A 21548-nucleotide genomic window follows, 5' to 3' on the forward strand; every position below is an offset into this window, starting at 1 on the left:
TGTGCCAATTCAGGCCAGGTGTCCAGTTTAGCGGCCCAATAGTCAAAGGGGAATGACCTGTGTGGGAGAACATCAATATGGGAGGAAAAGTAGTTTGTAACCATAGTTAACAACTGCTGTCTCCTGTCACTTTCCATCGATGCAGTATTACCAGTTGTGTGAGCGGTACTTGAAAAATCAGTCCACAACATTGTCATGAAACCCCTGTCTCCAATGCCACTTCTGCTGTGTGCACCACGAACACCTCTGCCAAGCTGCCCCCGGCCTGTACGGCTCGTGTGAGAACCATCACCGCTGCTGTGTGCTGGGAATGCCTCAAGCAACCGATTTACCAGAGTTGCTTGTTTATTAGCCAATATTAGGTCAAGGTTCTCCTGTGGCATGATGTTTTGTAATTTGCCTTTATAGCATGGATCCAGGATGCTGGCCAACCAGTAGTCGTCATCGTTCATCATTTTGGCAATGCGGGGGTCCCTTTTTAGGATCTGCAAGGCATAATCTGACATGTGGGCCAATGTTCCCGGTGTCAATGATGCACTGCGAGTGCTGGTTGGAGGAGCACTTTCTGGCAAATCCACATCCCTCCAGTCACGCACAAACCCTGTACCAGACCTTGCCACGCCAACATTTTCACTTGCCCCACGAGATGCATCCTCCTCCCCTAAGTAATCATCCCCATCATCCTCCTCCTCCTCTTCTTCCTCCACCTCGTCCAGGAGAGGTCCCTGAGCAGACAATGGCTGAATGTCATCAAGGATTCCCTTCTCCTCTTCCTCCTCATCAACATTGGCTGCAGAAGCCTGCTTCTTAAGGTGCGTCAAAGTTTGCATGAGCAGACGCATAAGTGGGATGCTCATGCTTAGGATGGCGTCGTCTGCGCTTACCAGCCATGTGCATTCCTCAAAACACTGAAGGACTTTACAGAGGTCTTTCAGCTTCGACCACTGCACACCTGTCAACTCCATGTCTGCTCTCAAAGTGCCTGGCCGTGTATCCTCCCACAAATGCATTATGGCCTGCCTCTGCTCACACAGCCGCTCCACCATGTGCAGGGTGGAGTTCCACCTTGTTGCAATGTCGATAATGAGGCGGTGGTTGGGAAAGTGGAGCAATCGCTGCAGCTTCTGCATACGAACGGAGTGTACAGGCGACCGGCGGATGTGCGCGCACAGTCTTCGCACCTTATGGAGCAGGGCTGTTAACTCCGGATAATTTTTGAGGAAGCACTGCACTACCAGGTTCAAGGTGTGAGCCAAGCAAGGTATGTGGCTGAGTTTTGAAAGGGCTATGGCTGCCACAAAATTACGGCCGTTATCACTAACTACCTTGCCTGCCTCAAGATATACACTGCCCAGCCATGACTCAGTTTGTCGCTTCAAGTACTCGGCCAGCACCTCGGCGGTGTGTCTGTTGCCCAAACACATCATCTGCAACACAGCCTGCTGATGCTTTCCACTAGCTTCTCGATAGGGGGACACCTCGTGTGCAACAGTGGCAGCTGCAGATGGAGTGCTCGTATGACTGCGCTCTGTGGACGAGCTTTCGCTTCTGGAGGAGGAGGAGGAGGAGGGTCGAACGCCTACAGCCAACTGTTTCCTATACCGTGGGCTAGGCAGCACTGTCCCACCACCACTGTCCCCTGTGGACCCTGCATCCACCACATTAACCCAGTGCGCAGTGATGGACATGTAACGGCCCTGGCCATGCCGACTGGACCATGCATCAGTTGTGAGGTGCACCTTTCCGCTCACTGACTGCTTGAGTGCATGGACAATGCGGTCTTTCACATGATGGTGGAGGGCTGGGATGGCTTTGCGAGAGAAGAAGTGGCGACTGGGTAGGTCATAGCGTGGTACTGCATATGCCATGAGTTCGCGGAAAGCTGCGCTTTCCACCAAACGAAAGGGCATCATCTCAAACGAGATTAGTTTGGCAATGTGGGCGTTCAAACCCAGTGTATGCGGATGAGAGACTGAGTACTTTCTTGACCTACTCATAGTGTCTGGGAGGGTGAGCTGGACTTGAGAGCTGCATATGGTGGAAGTAGCGGTGGACAGGGTGGACTGAGAGAGGGTTGATGGTGATGGAGTTGTTGTTCTTTCTGATGGCCTAGAATCAGTCTTTCGTTGATATAACAGAGGGATTCCCTGACTGCTGTGGCCTTGCAACGACACCTCAACATTTGCTGCTGTGCTAACCGGTGGGCTTACAGTGGGGGGAAACAATGTAGCGTTGCTGACTACCTTCGTTGTGATCAGTTGCACATGTGGCACTTGAGGATTGGTGTTGTGTCCACGCTTGCAAGTGCATGCTGGTTAAATGTCTAAGCATGCAACTGGTATTCAAATTTTTCAGATTTTTCCCTCGGCTAAAGGTCTTTGAGCATTTCTTACAGATAACCTTGGCCTGATCATGAGGATTTTGTTCAAAAAAGTGCCACACTGCACTCTTCCTACTTTGGCAGACATTTTGCGGCCTAGCACGCTGTGATCTTTTGACCCTCTGGACAAGCTGTCCAGCAACTCTTTTGATTTTTGGAACCTGTCTTTGGAGTGCTCCGGGCCTGCCAGATAACAGCTGTTGCGATGTCGATGTCTGCTGTGGATGCTCCTCATCTGAGCTATTGGAAGCAGCACCCTCTTCCCCCAATGGATGCCAATCTGGGTCAACAACTGGGTCATCCATCACCTCCTCTTCAATGTCATGTGCACCTTCCTCTGTGTCACCGTGTATGGTGGTATAGTGTGCGGGAAGGGGCACCTGAGTCTCATCAGGGTCAGAATCTGTCTCTGTAGACTGCGAGGACAATGTAGTGCTCTGAGTGAATGTACCAGCAGAATCATCCATCAGCGGCTGTGCATCAGTGCACTCCATGTCAGATTCATCTTGGCCTGGGTAATTCACCATTTCACTTGATAATCCAGGCATGGTATGTGAAAACAGCTCCATGGAGTAATCAGTAGTATGGCCTGCGTCATCCTTCAATCTTGGTTGGGGTGAAGGACACAAGGAAAGGTGTGGTTCATGAACATGAGCCTCCAATGACGACTTTTACTTTTTACAACTGAAGAAGAGGAGGCGATAGAGCTGGAGGCTGAGTCAGCAATGTAAGACAAAACTTTTTCCTGATGCTCTGGCTTTAAAAGCGGTTTGCTAACTCCTAGAAAACTAAGCCTTCGAAGCCTTATGGAGCCAGACGATGACGCAGGCTCAACACCTCCTGCATTCGGTCCTATTTATGCTCTTGCCACTACCATCAGATCCACCACCAACACCATTGTCAGAGACACCGCACTACACTTGCTCATAGAGCCAGTGCGCGTGTCCTGAGTACAGAAGCAGTGCTAAGAGTTACCTGGGGAGCAGGGCAGCAGAGGTGACAAAGCGTGCTTCAACTAATAGTGTCAGAGAAGCCAGAGAACTCAGATTATGGCAAAGCAGAAGTCATGCACGGTACAGACCAGCGAGGTACAGGAGGGATAAACAGATGGGAGGTCAGACAAAGCAAAAGGTCATACACAAGATATCAGTACAGTACCAGGGAGGAGACAGAGCGGATAATCAGGGCCTAGCAGAGATCAAAACCAAACAGACATAGGAGGTACCAGGCAGAATCCAAAGCGATATCCAGGGAACAGATCGAGTCATATACAGAGAATCAAGCAACCAGAGCACAGCACTAACACACTCAGGGGTCACCACACAATGCCAAGGGCAAGAGTATAACTGACAGGGATGGGAGCGTCCTGAGGCTATAAGAAGCCTCCCCCAGAACCAGGGAGAGGCCACAATCATAGCCCCAGGTGTGCAGGTAAGCCTGCATTGGGATCACAACCTTTAACCCCAGAAATGCCAGTCATCAGCACTGGTTCCAAGCATTAACCCCACGTGTGCGAGTCAAACCCGCACTGAGATCATGACAGTACCCCCCTCTCAACGGGGGCCTCTGGACCCCCAGGCTTGCCCGGGTACTTAGCATGGAAAGCCCGTACCAGGCGATCAGCATGCATCAACCGGGCCGGTACCCAGGACCTGTCCTCCGGTCCATACCCCTTCCAATGAACCAGGTACTGTACCGACCGCCTTACCAACCTGGAATCTACGATATGACCAACCTCGTACTCCACCTGCCCCTCGACCAAAACAGGAGAAGCAGCAGACTCGGAGTCTCCCCGGACTGCTTCAAAAGGTTTCAGTAGAGATTTGTGGAAGACGTTAGGGATCTTGAAAGAGGGTGGAAGGCACAGCCTATACGCCACTGGATTGATTTTTTCCACAATCTTGTACGGGCCAATGAATTTGGGTCCTAACTTGGCTGACGGAATCTTTAACTTAATATTTCGCATGGAGAGCCAAACTTTCTCTCCCACCCGAAACATGGGACCAGGTGTTCGTTTCCTGTCCGCGAAAAACTTATACCTGCCTGGAGACCTGGATATACGCCGCTGGACTTCTGCCCATGTATCTTTTAACCGCTGAACAGAGTCCTCAGCCCCGGGGCACCCCGAATCCAGACGAGAAAACTCACCAAAATGAGGACTGAACCCATAGTTAATCAAGAAAGGGGACCTACCAGTGGATTGACTCACCCGACTATTGAAGGCAAATTCAGCCAACGGCAGTGCATCGCACCAGTCACTCTGTCTAGCAGAGGTTAGACACCTGAGGATCTGTTCCAGGGACTGGTTAGTGCGCTCCGTCTGTCCATTGCTCTCAGGATGGTATGCAGACGAAAAGGACAGAGACATACCTAATTTTTTCAGAAAGCACGCCAAAACTTAGCCACAAATTGCACACCACGATCAGACACCACATTCAGGGGTACCCCATGCAACCGGATCACATGCTGCACAAACAACCTGGACAATGTCTCAGCTGACGGTAGTGCGGACAGGGGTACGAAATGAGCCTGCTTAGAAAACCTGTCCACCACTACCCATACCACTGTATTACCCTTAGATGGAGGGAGATTGGTAACAAAATCCATGGATAAAAGTGAGTCCATGGCCTTTCGGGCACTGCCAAGGGTATCATCTCCCCTGCCGGCCGGCTATGAGAGCTTTTAGAACGAGCGCAGACCCCACAACCAGCAATGAATTTTTTTATGTCCGAACCAAGGGTAGGCCACCAAAAGATCCTAGCCACCGCCAGACGTGTGGCTGAAATACCAGGGTGAGCACTCAGCTTGGATTCATGGAACTCCTGCAAGAGTTTCAGGCGAAGTTGCTCTGGGACAAACAACTTCCCCTCCGGCTTGGCCGCCGAGGCCTGCGACTGGGCCCCCTGAATCTCCCATTCCAATTCAGATGAGACTTCTGCTATCACAACCCCAGGGTGAAGAATGGAGGACGGTGGCTCAGGGGGCGACACCGGCTGAAAACTGCGTGATAAGGCGTCAGCCTTGACATTCTTAGACCCTGGACGAAATGTAATTGTAAACTGAAAACGGGAAAAAAAAAGTGACCAACGGGCTTGTCTGGGCGTTAGTCTTTTAGCAGACTCAATGTACGACAAATTTTTGTGATCCGTGATCACCGTAACCGGGTGACTGGCCCCCTCCAAAAAGTGCCTCCATTCTTCAAACGCCAATTTGACCGCAAGAAGCTCTCTATTGCCTACGTCGTAATTTCTTTCCGCAGCAGAGAACTTCTTGGAAAAGAAAGCACATGGCCTGAGGTTGGTTAGAGTGGCAGGCCCTTGGGACAACACCGCCCCCACCTCAGAGGCGTCCACTTCCACGACGAATGGTTTGGACGGATCTGGCTGCACTAACACAGGCGCAGACATAAAACATTTTTTCAGCGTCGCAAAGGCCTCTTTTGCGAGCGAGGACCAATTTCTCACATCCGCACCTTTGCATGTTAGATCCGTGAGAGGTTTGACCACTTGCGAAAACCCTCACCGGATACAATTAACCCCAAAAAGGACAACTCTTGTACACAGAATACACATTTTTCCAATTTAGCATACAAATGATTTTCTCTCAGCCTTTGGAGCACAGTTCGTACATGTTCCAAATGAGAATACTTGTCGGGGGAATATATCAAAATATCATCTAAGTAGATAACGACAAAATGACCAATGAGATCCGAGAATACCACGTTGATGAAATTCTGAAATATGGCAGGGGCGTTGGTAAGACCAAACGGCATGACTAAATTTTCAAATAGTCCCTCGGTCGTGAGGAACGCGGTTTTCCATTCATCCCCCTCTCGGACCCTTATCAAATTATATGCCCCCCGAAGGTCCAGTTTAGAAAACCACTTTGCCCCTGATAGTTGGTTACATAAATCGGGAATCAACGGAAGGGGGTATGTATTCCGTACAGTAATTTGATTAAGCTCCCGGAAGTCGAGACAGGGACATAACCCGCCATCTTTTTTCTTTGCAAAAAAGAAACCTGCCGCCACAGGTGAGACTGAAGGACGTATGTGTCCTTTGCGCAGACTTTCAGTAATGTACTCCTTCATAGCCAAGCGCTCAGGACTGGACAAATTAAACAGACGGGCTTTGGGTAATTTAGCCCCCGGGACCAGCTCAATAGCGCAGTCAAAGGGTCTATGTGGCGGTAATGTCTCGGCCTCGCTTTCGGAGAATACATCTTCGAAGTCCTTCAGGCATTCCGGAATACCTTCCAGCTCGACAGATGATACAGACACAGATTTAACAGGTTCAACCAGCAGTGCGGATTTATCATATAACTCAAAATCATTAAACCCCCATTGTACAATCTCCCCCATTTTCCAGTTAATAACTGGGTTATGGTGTTGTAACCAGGGCATGCCCAACACCAACCCTGCAGGTAGATTGTCCAGCACAAAACAACTTATGTTTTCCACATGAGTAGCGCCCACTCTGAGCGAAAACACATCAGACATAAAGCGAATTCCCTCCTTAGTGAGGGGAGATGAGTCAATGGCCATCACCTTGATCGGAACCTTGAGCCTAACTGTCCCTATCTTGCAGTGTGTGACCAATTGGGAGTCAATAAGATTAATAGATGATCCGCAGTCCACGAAGGCTGTAGAGGAAAAAGAACTACCATCCACAAACAATTCTACAGGCAGTACTACTTTAAAAAACGAGGAAAATGGTACCTGAGGGTCTGAGCAGCCTCCCCGTTGACTACCCAGACCTAGTCGTTTCCCGCCGACCGGGTTTGAAGACGGGCAATTCGGGCACTCCCTTTTCCAATGTCCCGTTTTACCGCAGTAAAAGCATAACTGCTTGTCCTTCCGGCGTTTCCTCTCCGTATCCTTCAGGGAGAGGGCGCCTACATCCATGGGCTCAGGGGCAGTCTCTTTTCCACTGGGGAATAATGGAGTATCCACCTGCACCACCCCTCTGGCCCGCAGCCTGCGGTCCATCCGGACGGCCTGGGTCATGGCGTCCTCGAGAGAGTTAGGTGGGGGATGTAATGCCAAGGCATCCTGCAGCCGCTCGGACAAGCCTCTGCGAAAGAGTCCTCGGAGTGCGGCGTCGCTCCAAGAGATCTCTGCCGCCCAGCGGCGGAACTCAGAACAAAACCACTCAGCTGAGTGTTTCCCCTGACAGACACTCATCACCATGTCCTCTGCCAATCGCACTCGGTCAGGTTCATCATAAATGAGCCCGAGGGCCTCAAAGAATGCGTTCACTGACATACGTTCAGGAGCAGAGGAAGACAGTGAGAAAGCCCATGCTTGCGGAGCCCCCCGAAGTAGGGAAATAATGACCCCCACCCTCTGGAACTCATCCCCGGAGGAGCGGGGCCTTAGAGAAAAAAAAAGCTTGCATCCTTCTCTGAAAGACCTGAACTCCTTTTTATCCCCTGAGAAAAGGTCTGGTAATTTGACCGGAGATTCGGGGGACGCTAATGACACATCCCTACCCCCAGAACTAGAATTCCCTGCATCGACAGCCCCCTGCACAGTAACCACCAACTGTTGCTGGGTCTGGGCCATCGTGCGTTGTTCCACATTGAGCTTATGAAATATTTGGGTCAGGTGCTTGACCTGATCAGCCAAGGCTTGTATGGGATCCATGAGGATAACACACACTTTTTTTTTTTTTTTTTTTCCTTCAGAAAAAAAAAAAAAACTGAATTGGTCAGTTATAATGTCAGAGACACCGCACTACACTTGCTCATAGAGCCAGTGCGCGTGTCCTGAGTACAGAAGCAGTGCTAAGAGTTACCTGGGGAGCAGGGCAGCAGAGGTGACAAAGCGTGCTTCAACTAATAGTGTCAGAGAAGCCAGAGAACTCAGATTATGGCAAAGCAGAAATCATGCACGGTACAGACCAGCGAGGTACAGGAGGGATAAACAGATGGGAGGTCAGACAAAGCAAAAGGTCATACACAAGATATCAGTACAGTACCAGGGAGGAGACAGAGCGGATAATCAGGGCCAAGCAGAGATCAAAACCAAACAGACATAGGAGGTACCAGGCAGAATCCAAAGCGATATCCAGGGAACAGACCGAGTCATACACAGAGAATCAAGCAACCAGAGCACAGCACTAACACACTCAGGGATCACCACACAATGCCAAGGGCAAGAGTATAACTGACAGGGATGGGAGCGTCCTGAGGCTATAAGAAGCCTCCCCCAGAACCAGGGAGAGGCCACAATCATAGCCCCAGGTGTGCAGGTAAGCCTGCATTGGGATCACAACCTTTAACCCCAGAAATGCCAGTCATCAGCACTGGTTCCAAGCATTAACCCCACGTGTGCGAGTCAAACCCGCACTGAGATCATGACAACCATCATTACCAGCTGCCAACCCCCGCCCAATTCCACGGCCTCTTCCACCAGCCTTCCTCATTTTTGGTAGAAATGTAGACAAAATCCAACAAACTATATAGTAATGTAAAACAAGGTACAAGGTGTCTATAGAACAGGGGAGATTTTGAATTTCTGCAGACACTTGTGGACACTGGACACTTTTGGATTGTGTGAGGCCCACTGAATATCTGAGTGCTATGTCACAGGCTCGATGGCACAGCTGTGACCAAAGTGACTAGAGGATAAGGGAGATTTTGAATTTCTGCAGACACTTGTGGACACTGGACACTTTTGGATTGTGTGAGGCCCACTTAATATCTGAGCGCTATGTCACAGGCTCGATGGCAAAGGTGTGAACAAAGTGACTAGAGGATAAGTGAGATTTTGAATTTCTGCAGACACTTGTGGACACTGGACACTTTTGGATTGTGTGAGGCCCACTGAATATCAGAGCGCTATGTCACAGGCAGAAATTGGCTAGTGTATCACAAACTACAAGGTGTATGTAGAATTGGGCAGAATAGGAATCTCCCTAGAGTGCACGTCTGTAAGAACGGAACATGTCCTCGACTTATTCTCACAGAGTGACACACAGATAGCTTCACTGTGGCTGTTATACCAGCCGTTACACGGTACTGTGTGAGGAGCGTACACCGCTGTATGGTGTGAAAAAATGCACGCTCAGTACCTCAGCAGGACAAAAAAAAAAATTGGGATTGCTTTTAAAAAAGCAGTTTGCAGAGCAGTGGGTAAACAGCAATGCTGCTGTCAGGAAGCCTTAGAAGGCAGCCCAACAACCAACACCACTGATACACCACAATATAGCCTCCCCTTGCACTGCACACACAGTGACTGGTGTGTTGTACAGGCAAAATCGCTAGCAGCAGAAGCAGTTTTTTTTTCTTCTTCCCTGCCTAACGCTCTCCCTACAGAATCAGCAGCAACCTCTCCCTATGCTAAGATCGGCAGAAGTAAGATGGCGGTCGGCGTGCACGCCCTTTTATACCCCCTGTGACGCCCACCAAAGCAAGCCAATCACTTGCATGCCCTTCTGAAAGATGGTGGTGACCCGTGCCTATGTCATCACGTTGCCCACAGTATCCGTGGATTCTCATTGGCTGAAAAAGAGCGCAAAACAAACTTTTGAAACGCGACTTTGGCGCGTAAGTCGCCGACCTCGTGGCCGACCTCATCCTAGGGTCGGGTTTCGTTTCATGAAACCCGACTTTGCCAAAAGTCGGCGACTTTTGAAATTTTTCGACCCGTTTCGCTCAACTCTACAGGCAAGTAATGACCAGTGACAAAAAAAAGAATAATAAAGTAATAAGGAACTTTGCTCCTGAGGAAGTGTACAGTGTGTACACGAAACTCGTAGAGTTTATGGAATAAAAAGAAAGTTATAATCACTGCTTGGTCCTTGGATTAACTCCTTGTGAACTTTGGACTGGAACAGCACGATCCTGAAAGCCGGACTTCTCTCCTTCCTATATATGCAATTCTAGTGACCGGCTGATTGCTGCAGTTCATCGGATCCTACCCATTTGTGCTTATGGTTGTTGTGTTCCACACAACTGAACCAGGTGAGTGCATCTATATCTGTGAAACGTTTATATCATTGGATAAGACCCTATTGTGCGCTTCTGTCTCCCCCTTTTTTTAAAGTATTAAGGTAAACAGATAAAACGAAAAAAGTGGTTTGGTACCGTGACACCATGCATGTGCTCCCAACTGTATATAAATAAGGTTTCTTCAAATATTTTGAAGATGATGAAGGGACGTAAGCAGTCCCGAAAGCTTGCTTTGAAGCATCAATCACTATTATTTGTTAGCCATTAAAAGGTAACATACCCACAAGATTGCTATTTTGTTTCTCTCAATGAGAGCACTTTGTATATAAGGTAAACAGATGAAATACATAAAATCAACACAGTTCCAAGCAAACCAAAGTGTAATAGTGCTTAGTGCTATGGATCCAGGGCAGAAACCATCCACTGGACCTAAAACCGTGCTACAAAGGGGCATAAGTACCTGGATGCCAGATGAATGAAGTGGTGTGCCACAAGAATGCGCCCCTACGCGCATTTTGGTGATATGTAACCTTCGTCAATGAGTCAACGCAGTACAGAAAAGATGCAAATCATGCTTCTGTAGTGGACGCAGATGAAAGACCTCTGCACCCTTCTGCACAGTTTTGAAATGGCTAAAGTGATGGTTAGCACTGACGATGCCATCATCAGCATCATTATTCCGGTCATCTACATGCTGGAGCATACTTTGAATAGTTTGGGGTAGGAGGAGGTGGTCCCAGAGGAAGAGATGTAAGCAGAGGAGGATGTGGAAGGGAATACAATACAATATCTCAGTTTTGGAGTATCGTCGCACACTTGGGTGGAATGGGAGGATGGATTGCAGTGATTGAGGGGGTTCATGATACTAATCAACCTTTTAGTTAAGGTGTAGGAGCAGAGGAACAATTGGAGGAAGATGAGGAGGAAGTGATGGGTGTCAAAAGTCAGGACATGAAGGGGATAATGATACCCTCTCTGTTGTCCATGCTTGGGGGGAGTGGATGGAGGAAGCAAGTTTTAGTGTTGCATCTCCAACAACACACTATGGAGTTGGACCCCATGGAAGTACCCAACACATGAATGCATTCTTGCTTCACTATCTGGACATAATTCCCATATTCTTAGGGTAAGAAATAGTTCTGACTACTGCAAGTTTAGTGGATGATTGGATTGTTTATTTATAACAGAAGTTGACGTTCTGAGCAGTATCTCACTATATGTGACGAAAATATGTGCTATTGATAACATGATACTGTATAGAGACAGAGCAAACTTATTGACGAGAGTTCTGCCCACACCATTCTTGGTCTACCTGTGTACAGAGATTTGTAAACAAGCACAGATATACTTGTTTATACCCTGTCAAGGAGGAGACACCGGATGGGTCACTCAGAATCCCACCGCTGCTACCAATTTGTCAAAGATCACAGCCAGGATGGTCGTAACTCAAAAACTCAAGTTATGTTTGGAGTTTTCAGTTCTTTATTGTCCCCTATCGTCAGGACAGTTATGTGATTGACCAACAATTAACAGAGGAGGCCGCAGGCTGTTTCCACTATTATGCCAGTTATCTGAAAACTAACAGTGAGTGTATGGTATACACCTCTGAATTCAGAGCATGGAATCTATGTATATACCCTCTATACAGTCACTCTTAGCTCCACAATAACCCCAGGTTACTCGCTGTCACTACTTGACGTGTTTTACAGGCTAACTGGATGATTGGTTTTGGGGCTGCTAGCGTATGGCTTAGAGGTGTGGGTTACAGAACAAAAGGAACAGAACTATTAAATTGTATATTTAATCCAAACGATAGGCAGTATTTATAAAAAAATACAAATGATATTACAAAGGGGACAAAACAATATGGCATATACAATTACAGAAAATAAAAGGGACTAACAAAATACTTACTAAGCCGATCACAGAGATGATTCAACATTGTGGATGGAAGCCATCCGATTGAATCATCTGGTTAACAGGATTTAGCCTACACTGGTATGTATCTTCCTCAGCATTGAACACAGATAATAATGTGTCTTGAATTTTTTCAGTAGTTACACTTACAACCCCCCATGATGACCTCACGTTGCCAAGGTTGTGGGTTGTCCTCAGCCCTTCAGGATTCCCAAGTTATGTGATAACTTCACTCCTGAGGATTGCAGAATTTTGAGATCGCCATCATATTTTTGGGGAGATTTCACCATTACCCAGAGACTACACAAGACATGGCTGTTTGTCAACGATCTGACAATTTACAGACAGGAGCTATAGTTATGAAAAAAATTGCTGAAGTTTAAAATTCATGTCCCCTCACTATCGTATCTACATGGACTCCAATATTTCTAACGTTCTTTCAGGGACATACATCTGGGTCAATGTATAGCATTTGATTAGCTGGAAAACAGCAGTGTCACTGTGAACAAAGCCACTTCCATTTTGCTATCTATGAGTAAACACAAGTACTTTTGTTCCAACTCTCTGAAAAGACCTTTTCTCTCTAAATTATTTGTCAATCTATAATTTTGTCCACGCACAATATACATCCCATGTTTCACGGTAGTGGCCCTTTGTCAAAAATTAGGATGGATCACTTCACAACTATGTGTAATTTCCTCCTTCCTTATGTTCAATTCTAGAGGCCCCCACTGTCAGCTATTTGCTTCCTTTCTGAAAATTTGTGTGAGAGGAAAGGAGAGAGGAGGGGTGAGTGCCCCCTTCACTAGGAACGCAGAGATTTTAATATTTTCTGTGATATAGTGGATCACCACTCATATAACCTTCTGAAATTGTCATGTGTAAATGCATCAAAAATGTTTCTCTGTCATAGTGCAATGTCTTAGCACCTGGGCTCCCATTTTTAATTTTTTAAGGACTTGCATTTATAGTTCAGACCCAGAAATGCCTGCATTCTACTTGGGTGAAACTGGACATAGACTGAGTTGAGTCGATTCATAATGTAAAGGAATAGGAAAGAAAAACCTTAGCCACAAAGATACAAATAGAGTTTACTGGAGCTAGTAGCAATGGGATTGATATTATAATGTGACTTAATTTTACTATTTGTTATCTCTTTTTCATGGGAATGCTGTCATAATAAAAAGTTTACAAGATAAAGTTTTTAAAAAAATCATTAGGTTACAAGAAATAATTGTGTTTAAGAAAGTTAAACTTACAGCAAATAAAACGCAAATCTAGAAATTAGCATTATCCTCAAGGGCATAAAACTGAACTCTCAGTGGCTTCTAATACCATTGCTAGACTTCATCATCTATAAAAAGGATAAAGGTGCAGCATTATGTCTGTAACATACAGACACAAAGAAACATTGTCCATGTATAAAATATACGAACAATAGAAATCACCTTGTCTCTGAGAACTGAAAGACTGAGGACACGTAAACAGTCATACAGTATCTAGATGCATATACCTATTGTAAGTATGTCACGTTCTATTTTACAGGCAGTCCTCAGGGGGGGGCTACCAACTAGATAGATTCTAAAATGTATTCTAAACCCAAACAAAAATGAATACCTCCTCACTGTCCTCTCCGGCGACCCCCTGCTTGTGATAGCAGAAGGTAGAGAACCGAGTGGCAGGAAGCAAGCAGCGGGGCATCGGGACTGGTGAGACGTTAGGCGGGTATTAGCTCTTTACATTTGTAAATAGGAGATGATGTAAGTTGGATAATTGTAAGACACGGACTACATACATGATCTTTTGAAATATCATAAAACTACATATATCCATTTAGGCTCAAAAGAATTAAAAAATGACCTCCACGATGTATCATTAAGACAGGATTTGTTCCCTTATGTAATAACTTATTTGTTGTTACTTTACTTACAATATTTTATTTTATAAAACATTTTTATGAATCAAATAGAAATCCCAAAGTAAGTATTTTGTGTGGGAATTTACACAGTGTAGGTGTGGGACTGTGCAGGGCTGTGCGGGGACTCTGCTGGGCTGTGTGGAGACTGTGTCGGGCTGTGCGGAACTGTGCAGGGCTGTGCGGGGACTGTGCTGGGCTGTGTGGGGACTGTGCTGGGCTGTGTGGGGACTGTGTCGGGCTGTGCAGGACTGTGCCGGGCTTTGCAGCTCCTGTGTGGGACTGTGCTGGCCTGTGCGGGACTGTGCTAGATTGTGCAGGTACTGTGCGGAGACTGTGCCGTGCTGCGCGGGACTGTTCTGGGCTGTGTGGAGACTGTGCTGACCTGTGCAGGACTGTGCTGGGCTGTGCGGGGACTGTGCTAGGCTGTGCGGGGCTGTGCGGGGACTGTGCTAGGCTGTGCGGGGCTGTGCGGGGACTGTGCTAGGCTGTGCGGGGCTGTGCGGGGACAATGCCAGGCTGTGTGGGACTGTGCTGGCCTGCATGGGACTGTGCTAGACTATGCAGGTACTGTGCAGAAACTGAGCCGGGCTGCGCGGGATTGTTCTGGGCTGTGCGGAGACTGTGCTGGCCTGTGCAGGACTGTGCTGGGCTGTGCGGGGACTGTGTTGGCCAGTGCGGGACTGTGCTGGGCATTGCAGGTACAGTGCGGGAACTGTGCTGGGCTGTGCGGGACTGTGCTGTATGGGGACTGTGCTGGCCTGTGCGAGACTGTGCTGGGCAGTGCGGGGACTGTGCCGGGCTGTGCAGGATTGTGCCGGCATGTGCGGGACTGTGCGGGGACTGTGCTGGGCTGTGTGGGGACTGTGCGGGCTGTGCCGAAAATTGTGAGGCGAGTAGTGAAATACCCGCGAGGATTCGAGTACCGCATTACTCGCCGAGTACCGAATCCTAACGAGTATACTCGCTCATGCAGCTTTGGTGAATGGCCATGTCATGGTAGGTTTGCAGTTGTGCCATAATCCTTCCATTTTAGGATGATGAATTGAACAATGCCCCTTGAGATGTTCATAGTCTGGGCTAATTTTTTATGACCTAATTTTGCTTTACTCCTCTACACAACTTTATCCTTGACTTGTCTGATGTGTTCCTTAGTTTTCATGATGTTCTTTGATCCCTTATGTTGATAAACAAATTTCTGAGGCCTTCACAGAACAGCTATAGTTAATGTGAGAAAAAAATAACACATAGGTGGACTCAATTTACCTATGTGGCTTCTGGAGGCAATTGGTCACTCAGGATTTTATCTAGGGCTGTCGGACTAGAGGAAGCTAAATACAAACTCACATCACAATTTTTAGTTTTTTTTTTAAATATTTAGAAAACCTAGTATCATTTCCTTTACACTACACAAATACTTTCTATTTTGTGTTGGTATCACATAAAAAATGTAGAAAAGTTCACAGTATATGAATACTTTTTCAAGGCACTGCATGTAGCCTTCATTAGGCCCCCAGCTGCCATTGTAACAAATAGGTTAACTGCAATCAAGTGAACAGTGAAAGCTGATGGGTGCGAGTACTGGCAATGGCATCATGTTCATGAAGCTGCTATAGATTGATAGCAGCATTTAAATAGTCTAACAGTGATCAGAGTGCGCTCCGGTTACGGCAATTACAGGTAGAGGCTGCCATCAGTCTACGAAGCTGCCGTCAGTCTACAAAGCAGCCCTCAGCTCCTGAAATAGCTTCTTACTTTCCATAGCGACTTGTGAAAAAAATTGCAAAGCACAGGTCCTTAGGTAGTTAACCATACATATTAATAGATTTTTTGGGGTAAAAAAAATTCACAGATTAGAATATCAAACAGATAATGGAACAGCACAAATACAAAGGCACTTTGGGTGCATCATAAGCTTGGAATCCCTTCCTTGCAAGATAATACAAAATAAGGAAAAAGAGACATCATTCCAGTACTTTTCCAAGTGAAAAAAGGACTTTAATGGCCCTGGTGGCGTGGCAACATTTCAGCTACACTGAGCTTTTCTCCGAGAAAGCCACAGCTAGATCCATTCTTTTTTCTCTTATTGTGTGACAATGAGCATTCATCCTTGTTCTCATTTTTTGCCCTGTCTCCCCCACATACAGACCCCCAGTTGGACATTTAGTACAAATAATTAAGTACACCACATTAGATGTGATGCAGCTGAAAGTACCTGGGATCTTGTAGTCCTGATGTGAGTTGGAGATTTTTATCTTGTCCGTGGTCATTTTAATTCGGCAGGGTTTACATTTTTTCTGGTTGCAAGGAAAGGTTCCTGCAGCTGTTGTAGAGGACAGGGAGCTTCTGACAATGATGCTTCTTAACCCTAGAACGCATACCTGGGGCCTCGCAGGCCCGCCCTGTTAATTGTTTTCTATTTTCTGCAAGATTACTTTAGTTGGAATTCTGAAACTCTAGGTATTCCTCAGGTATATAGTTGTTTGTCATTTCCAGTTGTTCATTTATTTTTATGTTACAGGCATTTCGGTATAACAACTCTTTTTTGTGAATACCCCATATTCACATACCTGGGGCCTTTAAGGCCCGTACTAGGTTTACATGTGATCCTAAGTCTTTTTGTCTTCACTGTTGCTGGGGAAGACTTTGACTCAGTCTTTATGACTCTGCTGTTGCTTTGAAGAGTGTGAATTCTGCCTGACTACATGGTCATGTGATCTTGGGAAGGAGGCTCCCTCACAACGTCATGCGTCTCCGACATCATCATAGGTCCTGAACACTGTTCATTGTGTGCTACTTGCTGAAGAGACTTTGGAGGAAGGAGTCAGCTTTCTTGTCTCTTGAAAAAGAAACTGTCTGAGTTCCAAAAATCTAAAAGCTTCTACTGCACCTAAAAGAAAGTGGTGACCTGCTGAAGGTGAGAGGAGGGGTCTGCACTTTACCCTTAGCACACACACTAACAAAGAGTGTACAACCCTGATTGTAATCTTTTTTTTTTTTTTCATTTTAGTTTTCTGACACTAAGGTTACAATGGCACAGTCTACATCCAGGGGTTTGACTGACCAAGAAATCAAAGCAATCATTTTTGATAGTGATGAAGACAGTGAACTTTCTCTGTCTGATGAAGAGTACATGCCACCAGCTAATGTCTCTACTTCATCGTCCAGTGATTCTTCAGATGATGAAGAAGTAATGGATCCAGCAGAACGTACAAATAGAACATCTAAAACTAATGTTTTTCAGAACAGTACTGTTGAGGTTCTTGGACAAACCCCATCACATAATATTGTAAGAGTTGCTCAAGGAACTGTAGGAATTCCACAATTCTTGTCCAAAAGAGATATGTTCTGTAAATTTTTTTCAGATGATATTGTAGATGAGGTAGTTTTGTATACTAACTTAGAATTAAAACGTATCGCTTCAGCAAGAAAAAATCATGGAAAAATATAACAAAATAGGAACTGTATGCTTATATTGGCCTTACTCTTCTGGCAGGGAGTACAAAATCATACGATGTTCCTATCAGAGAACTCTTTATGAACCCTTTTTCAGATCCAAATTAAAAAGCTACAATGTCAGTCAATAGATTTGAGGATATTCGGAGAAGCCTTCGTTTTGATGACAAGAGAACTCGTCCTGTCAGTTGTTGCGGTCATTAGTAAAGTAGAAAAGGAACCTTTGAAAAGAGATATTCCTGCAGCATGTTTACTGCAACTTTTATATAAAAAACTTTTAGACAAAAAAAACATTATTATAAAGAGTTATATCGAATGCGTATATTGGGCGTTTTAAGCCCGTTCAGTTACTCTTTTGTTTTTTTTTGCACATAGTAATGTTTTGAATTATTCACATCTTAGGCTGTGTTCCCACTGGCGCTGGGGTCTGCCAGGAGGTGATCCGTAATGGATCTGATCTTTTGGTATTTCCAGTTAAGGCTGCTGGAATGCCGGGATTCCGTCAGCCTTAGCTGGGGTCACCAGGAGGTCAAATCCATTACAGATCTCCTCCTGGCAGACACCAGCGCTAGTGGGAATGCATCCTTACTTTGCAATTTTCAAATAAACTTTGAAAATTATTTTTGTTTGAGTTATTCCATGTTATTTGCACACGGGCCTAAAAGGCCCCAGGTATGTGAAAGTGTAGATTTTTATGGTCATGCGTTCTAGGGTTAAATTTGGGGGCTGCCTAAAACACAGTAGTGGGGGGTCTGGAAATATGGATTGTAATCTGGCATCTTTTTATAGTAAAGGTTGTAATTTTCGTGCAGCTCTCCTTAGCACTTGTAGTCACCTACAATCCAAATCTGGAAGTGCTAAGGGGAGCTGCACGGAAATTACAACCTTTACTACAAAAAGATGCCCGATTACAATCCATATTTCCAGACCCCCCACTGCTGTGTTTTAGGCAACCCCCTAATCTAAGAAACATCATTGTCAGAAGCTCCCTGTCCTCCCCAACAGCTGCAGGAACCTTTCCTTGCAACCAGAAAAAATGTAAAACCTGTCTATAATGACCACAGACAAGATAAAGATCCCCAGTTCACATCAGGACTACAAAATCCCAGGTACTTTCAGCTGCATCACATCTAATCATTTGTACTAAATGTCTAACTGGGGGTCTGTATGTGGGGGAGACCGAGCAAAAACTGAGAACAAGGATGAATTCTCATCCTCACACAACAAGAGAAAAAAGAATGGATCTACCTGTGGCAAAACATTTCTGTATCCCCGGTCATAGTTTGATGGACATTAAATTACTTTTGTATTAAAAGGTAACTTCACGTCTCAGAGAGACAGAAGAGTCTCTGAGTACAAATTTATGACAACTTTTGACACTCTAAGGCCTCTTTCACACATCAGTTTTTTGCCGTCAGGCGCGATCCGGCTTTTTTTTGTAAAACCGGATCCGGCAAAATGCAATGCCGGATCCAGTTTTTCCCCATTGACTTGCATTAGCGCCGGATCGCGCCGGATGGCATTGCGTTTCATCCGTTTTTTGCCGGATCCGGCTACTTGTCTCATTCCGGCGTCTGGAAAAAACGGCTACTGTAACGTTTTTTGTCTCCGGCGAAAAAGCCGGAAGCGCCGGATCCGGCGCTTCCAGCTTTTTGCTACAATGAAAGTCTATGGGCGCTGGAATGCGCCGGATCCAGAAAAAGACGGATCCAGCCACCGGATCCGTTTTTTTAAGTCTGCGCATGCTCAGATCCAATTGGCCAGCCCCCAGAAACAGATATAACCTGTTAGACGGATCCAGCAAAAAAACGGATCCGTTTCTACAGTTCTCCAAAATTTATGCCGGATCCGTTTTTTCTAAAAATAGCCGGATCCTGCCTGACGGCAAAAAACTGATGTGTGAAAGTAGCCTTATTGCAGGAATGAATGTGTCTCATGGATTTATGTCTTTTTACATCAATTAAGGAATTTTCTCTTCAGACCTTCTGGGGTCATCACGCAACACAGAACCAGACCCCAATCAGAGAGCAATAAAACCTTCACACTGCTTATCTATGAACTGTTCCAATATTTATGTCTATCCATCTCCCATAATGACAATTCTGCTTCACATCACTTGTCTTATCCATTGCGCTATTTGTGTGCTTTTTGTGTATAAATATGTGATTCTTCAGATTTTGCATTATTCTATACCAGATGAAGAGACCTGAGTAGTCTCGAAAGCTGCAATGTGTTACCATCTTTTCAGTTAGCCATTAAAAGGTATCAACCACTGAGGACTCTCAGTTCTAAATATTCTTCACCATTATCAATACATTTTTTTGCGACATCTACAATTCTGACCAAAATAAAAATTATTAACTTTATAATCATTGTAGTCATCATTGTCATCATCGGCATGACCATGGAGTGTAACATCACCATTGTTACTGAAATAATTCTTTTAGGTTTTCAAAATGTCAAAAGTGTAAAGAAAGTTTTCTTCTTTTTGATGCTTTTGACCTACTGTGTGACGGTGTGCGGAAACCTTCTCATCATTCTAGTGGTGTCCTCCAGCCGATCGCTCCACTCTCCCATGTACTTCTTCCTCACACAACTCTCCTTCTCAGATATTCTTCTCTCCACCACCATCGTACCTAACCTGCTCCATATTGTGCTGTATGAGGGAAGTTCTGTCTCTTTTGTTGGATGTTTGACCCAATTTTATTGTTTCTTCGCTACAGAATCAATAGAATGTCTTCTGCTGACCGTTATGTCCTACGACCGGTATCAGGCCATCTGTCACCCTTTACACTACACCTCAGTCATGACAGTTGGATTTTGCGTAAAAAGTATTTTCCTTTCTTGGTTTTTCGTATTTCTTGTAATATTGACAGTTTCAGTCACAATAAGTCATTTACTATTCTGTGGACCAAACATCATTGACCATTTCTTCTGTGACTTTGACCCAATACTTGCACTTTCCTGCTCAGACACTTTTATAGTGAAGATGGAAAGTCAGATAATAGCTGTTCCTTTAGTTATTTGCCCATTCATGGTTATAATAATTTCATATGTATGTATAATTATCACCATACTAGATATCCCATCTGTGACCGGACGGCAGAAGACCTTCTCCACCTGCAGCTCCCACCTGGCTGTGGTGTCCTTATATTACGGGTCACTTATTAGTATCTATTTATTGCCAAATATGAACAATGCAAAGAAAGTTCTCTCTCTTTTCTACAATGTTGTAACTCCTCTTATTAACCCCATGATATACAGCTTGAGGAATAAAGATATTAAGAAGGCCTTAGTGAAGAAACTACATCAAATGTACAAGAAATTCCACAAATGATAGTTCATTGGCTGACACCATTAATCCTAATCAAATCCCCAACTCAAATTTGCTTAACTCCTTCATGACTTTTTGATTTTCCTTTTTTTGCGCTTTCATTTATTTTGCTCCCTTTTTCTCCAGAGCAAAACTTTTTAATTTTTCCATTAGTATGACCATATGAGGACTTGTTTTTTTGCAGGACGAGTTGTACTTTTGAATGACGCCATTAATTTTGCCGTGCAGTGTGCTGGAAAACAAATCCAAAGTTTGTACAAAACAAAATGAGGCATTTTTCTGAGACCCGTAGCATGTTCATTTTTTGTGTCTGGGGCTGGGTGAGGGCTGTTTTTTCATGTCGGGCTGACGTTTATATTGGTACAATGTTGGGGTAGATTGATTGTTTTCATTTCCTATTATTGCATTTTGCTGCAATGTTGCAGCCACTAATAAAAATAGTTCTGGCATTTTTATTTTCTCATTACGCCATTTACGTATCGGATTAATTTACTTTGTAATTTAATAGATTGGATTTTTCTGAACGCAGTGATACCAAACATTAGCATTTTTTATTTTTTTGTTTTATTTTGAATGGAGCATAAGGGGGGTGA

General features: G+C 45.3%; 1 protein-coding gene across 1 annotated transcript; it reads left to right on the forward strand.

Annotated features, from left to right (window-relative positions):
* The first annotated feature begins 20019 nt into the window (after positions 1–20019).
* LOC141050073 (olfactory receptor 1468-like) lies at positions 20020–20958 on the forward strand. Its single transcript, XM_073546903.1, has one exon. It carries the CDS (start codon positions 20020–20022, stop codon positions 20956–20958), a length of 939 nt encoding a protein of 312 aa, XP_073403004.1.
* The last annotated feature ends 590 nt before the right edge of the window (positions 20959–21548 follow it).

Source organism: Dendrobates tinctorius, unplaced genomic scaffold (assembly GCF_039654945.1).
Source record: "Dendrobates tinctorius isolate UK_male_01 unplaced genomic scaffold, ASM3965494v1 ptg000151l, whole genome shotgun sequence".
Lineage (NCBI taxonomy): Eukaryota > Metazoa > Chordata > Amphibia > Anura > Dendrobatidae > Dendrobates > Dendrobates tinctorius.

Bases quoted from the DNA above. Each gene is read 5' to 3' on its own strand.
- LOC141050073 (XM_073546903.1), top strand. From the start codon at position 20,020: ATGACCATGGAGTGTAACATCACCATTGTTACTGAAATAATTCTTTTA.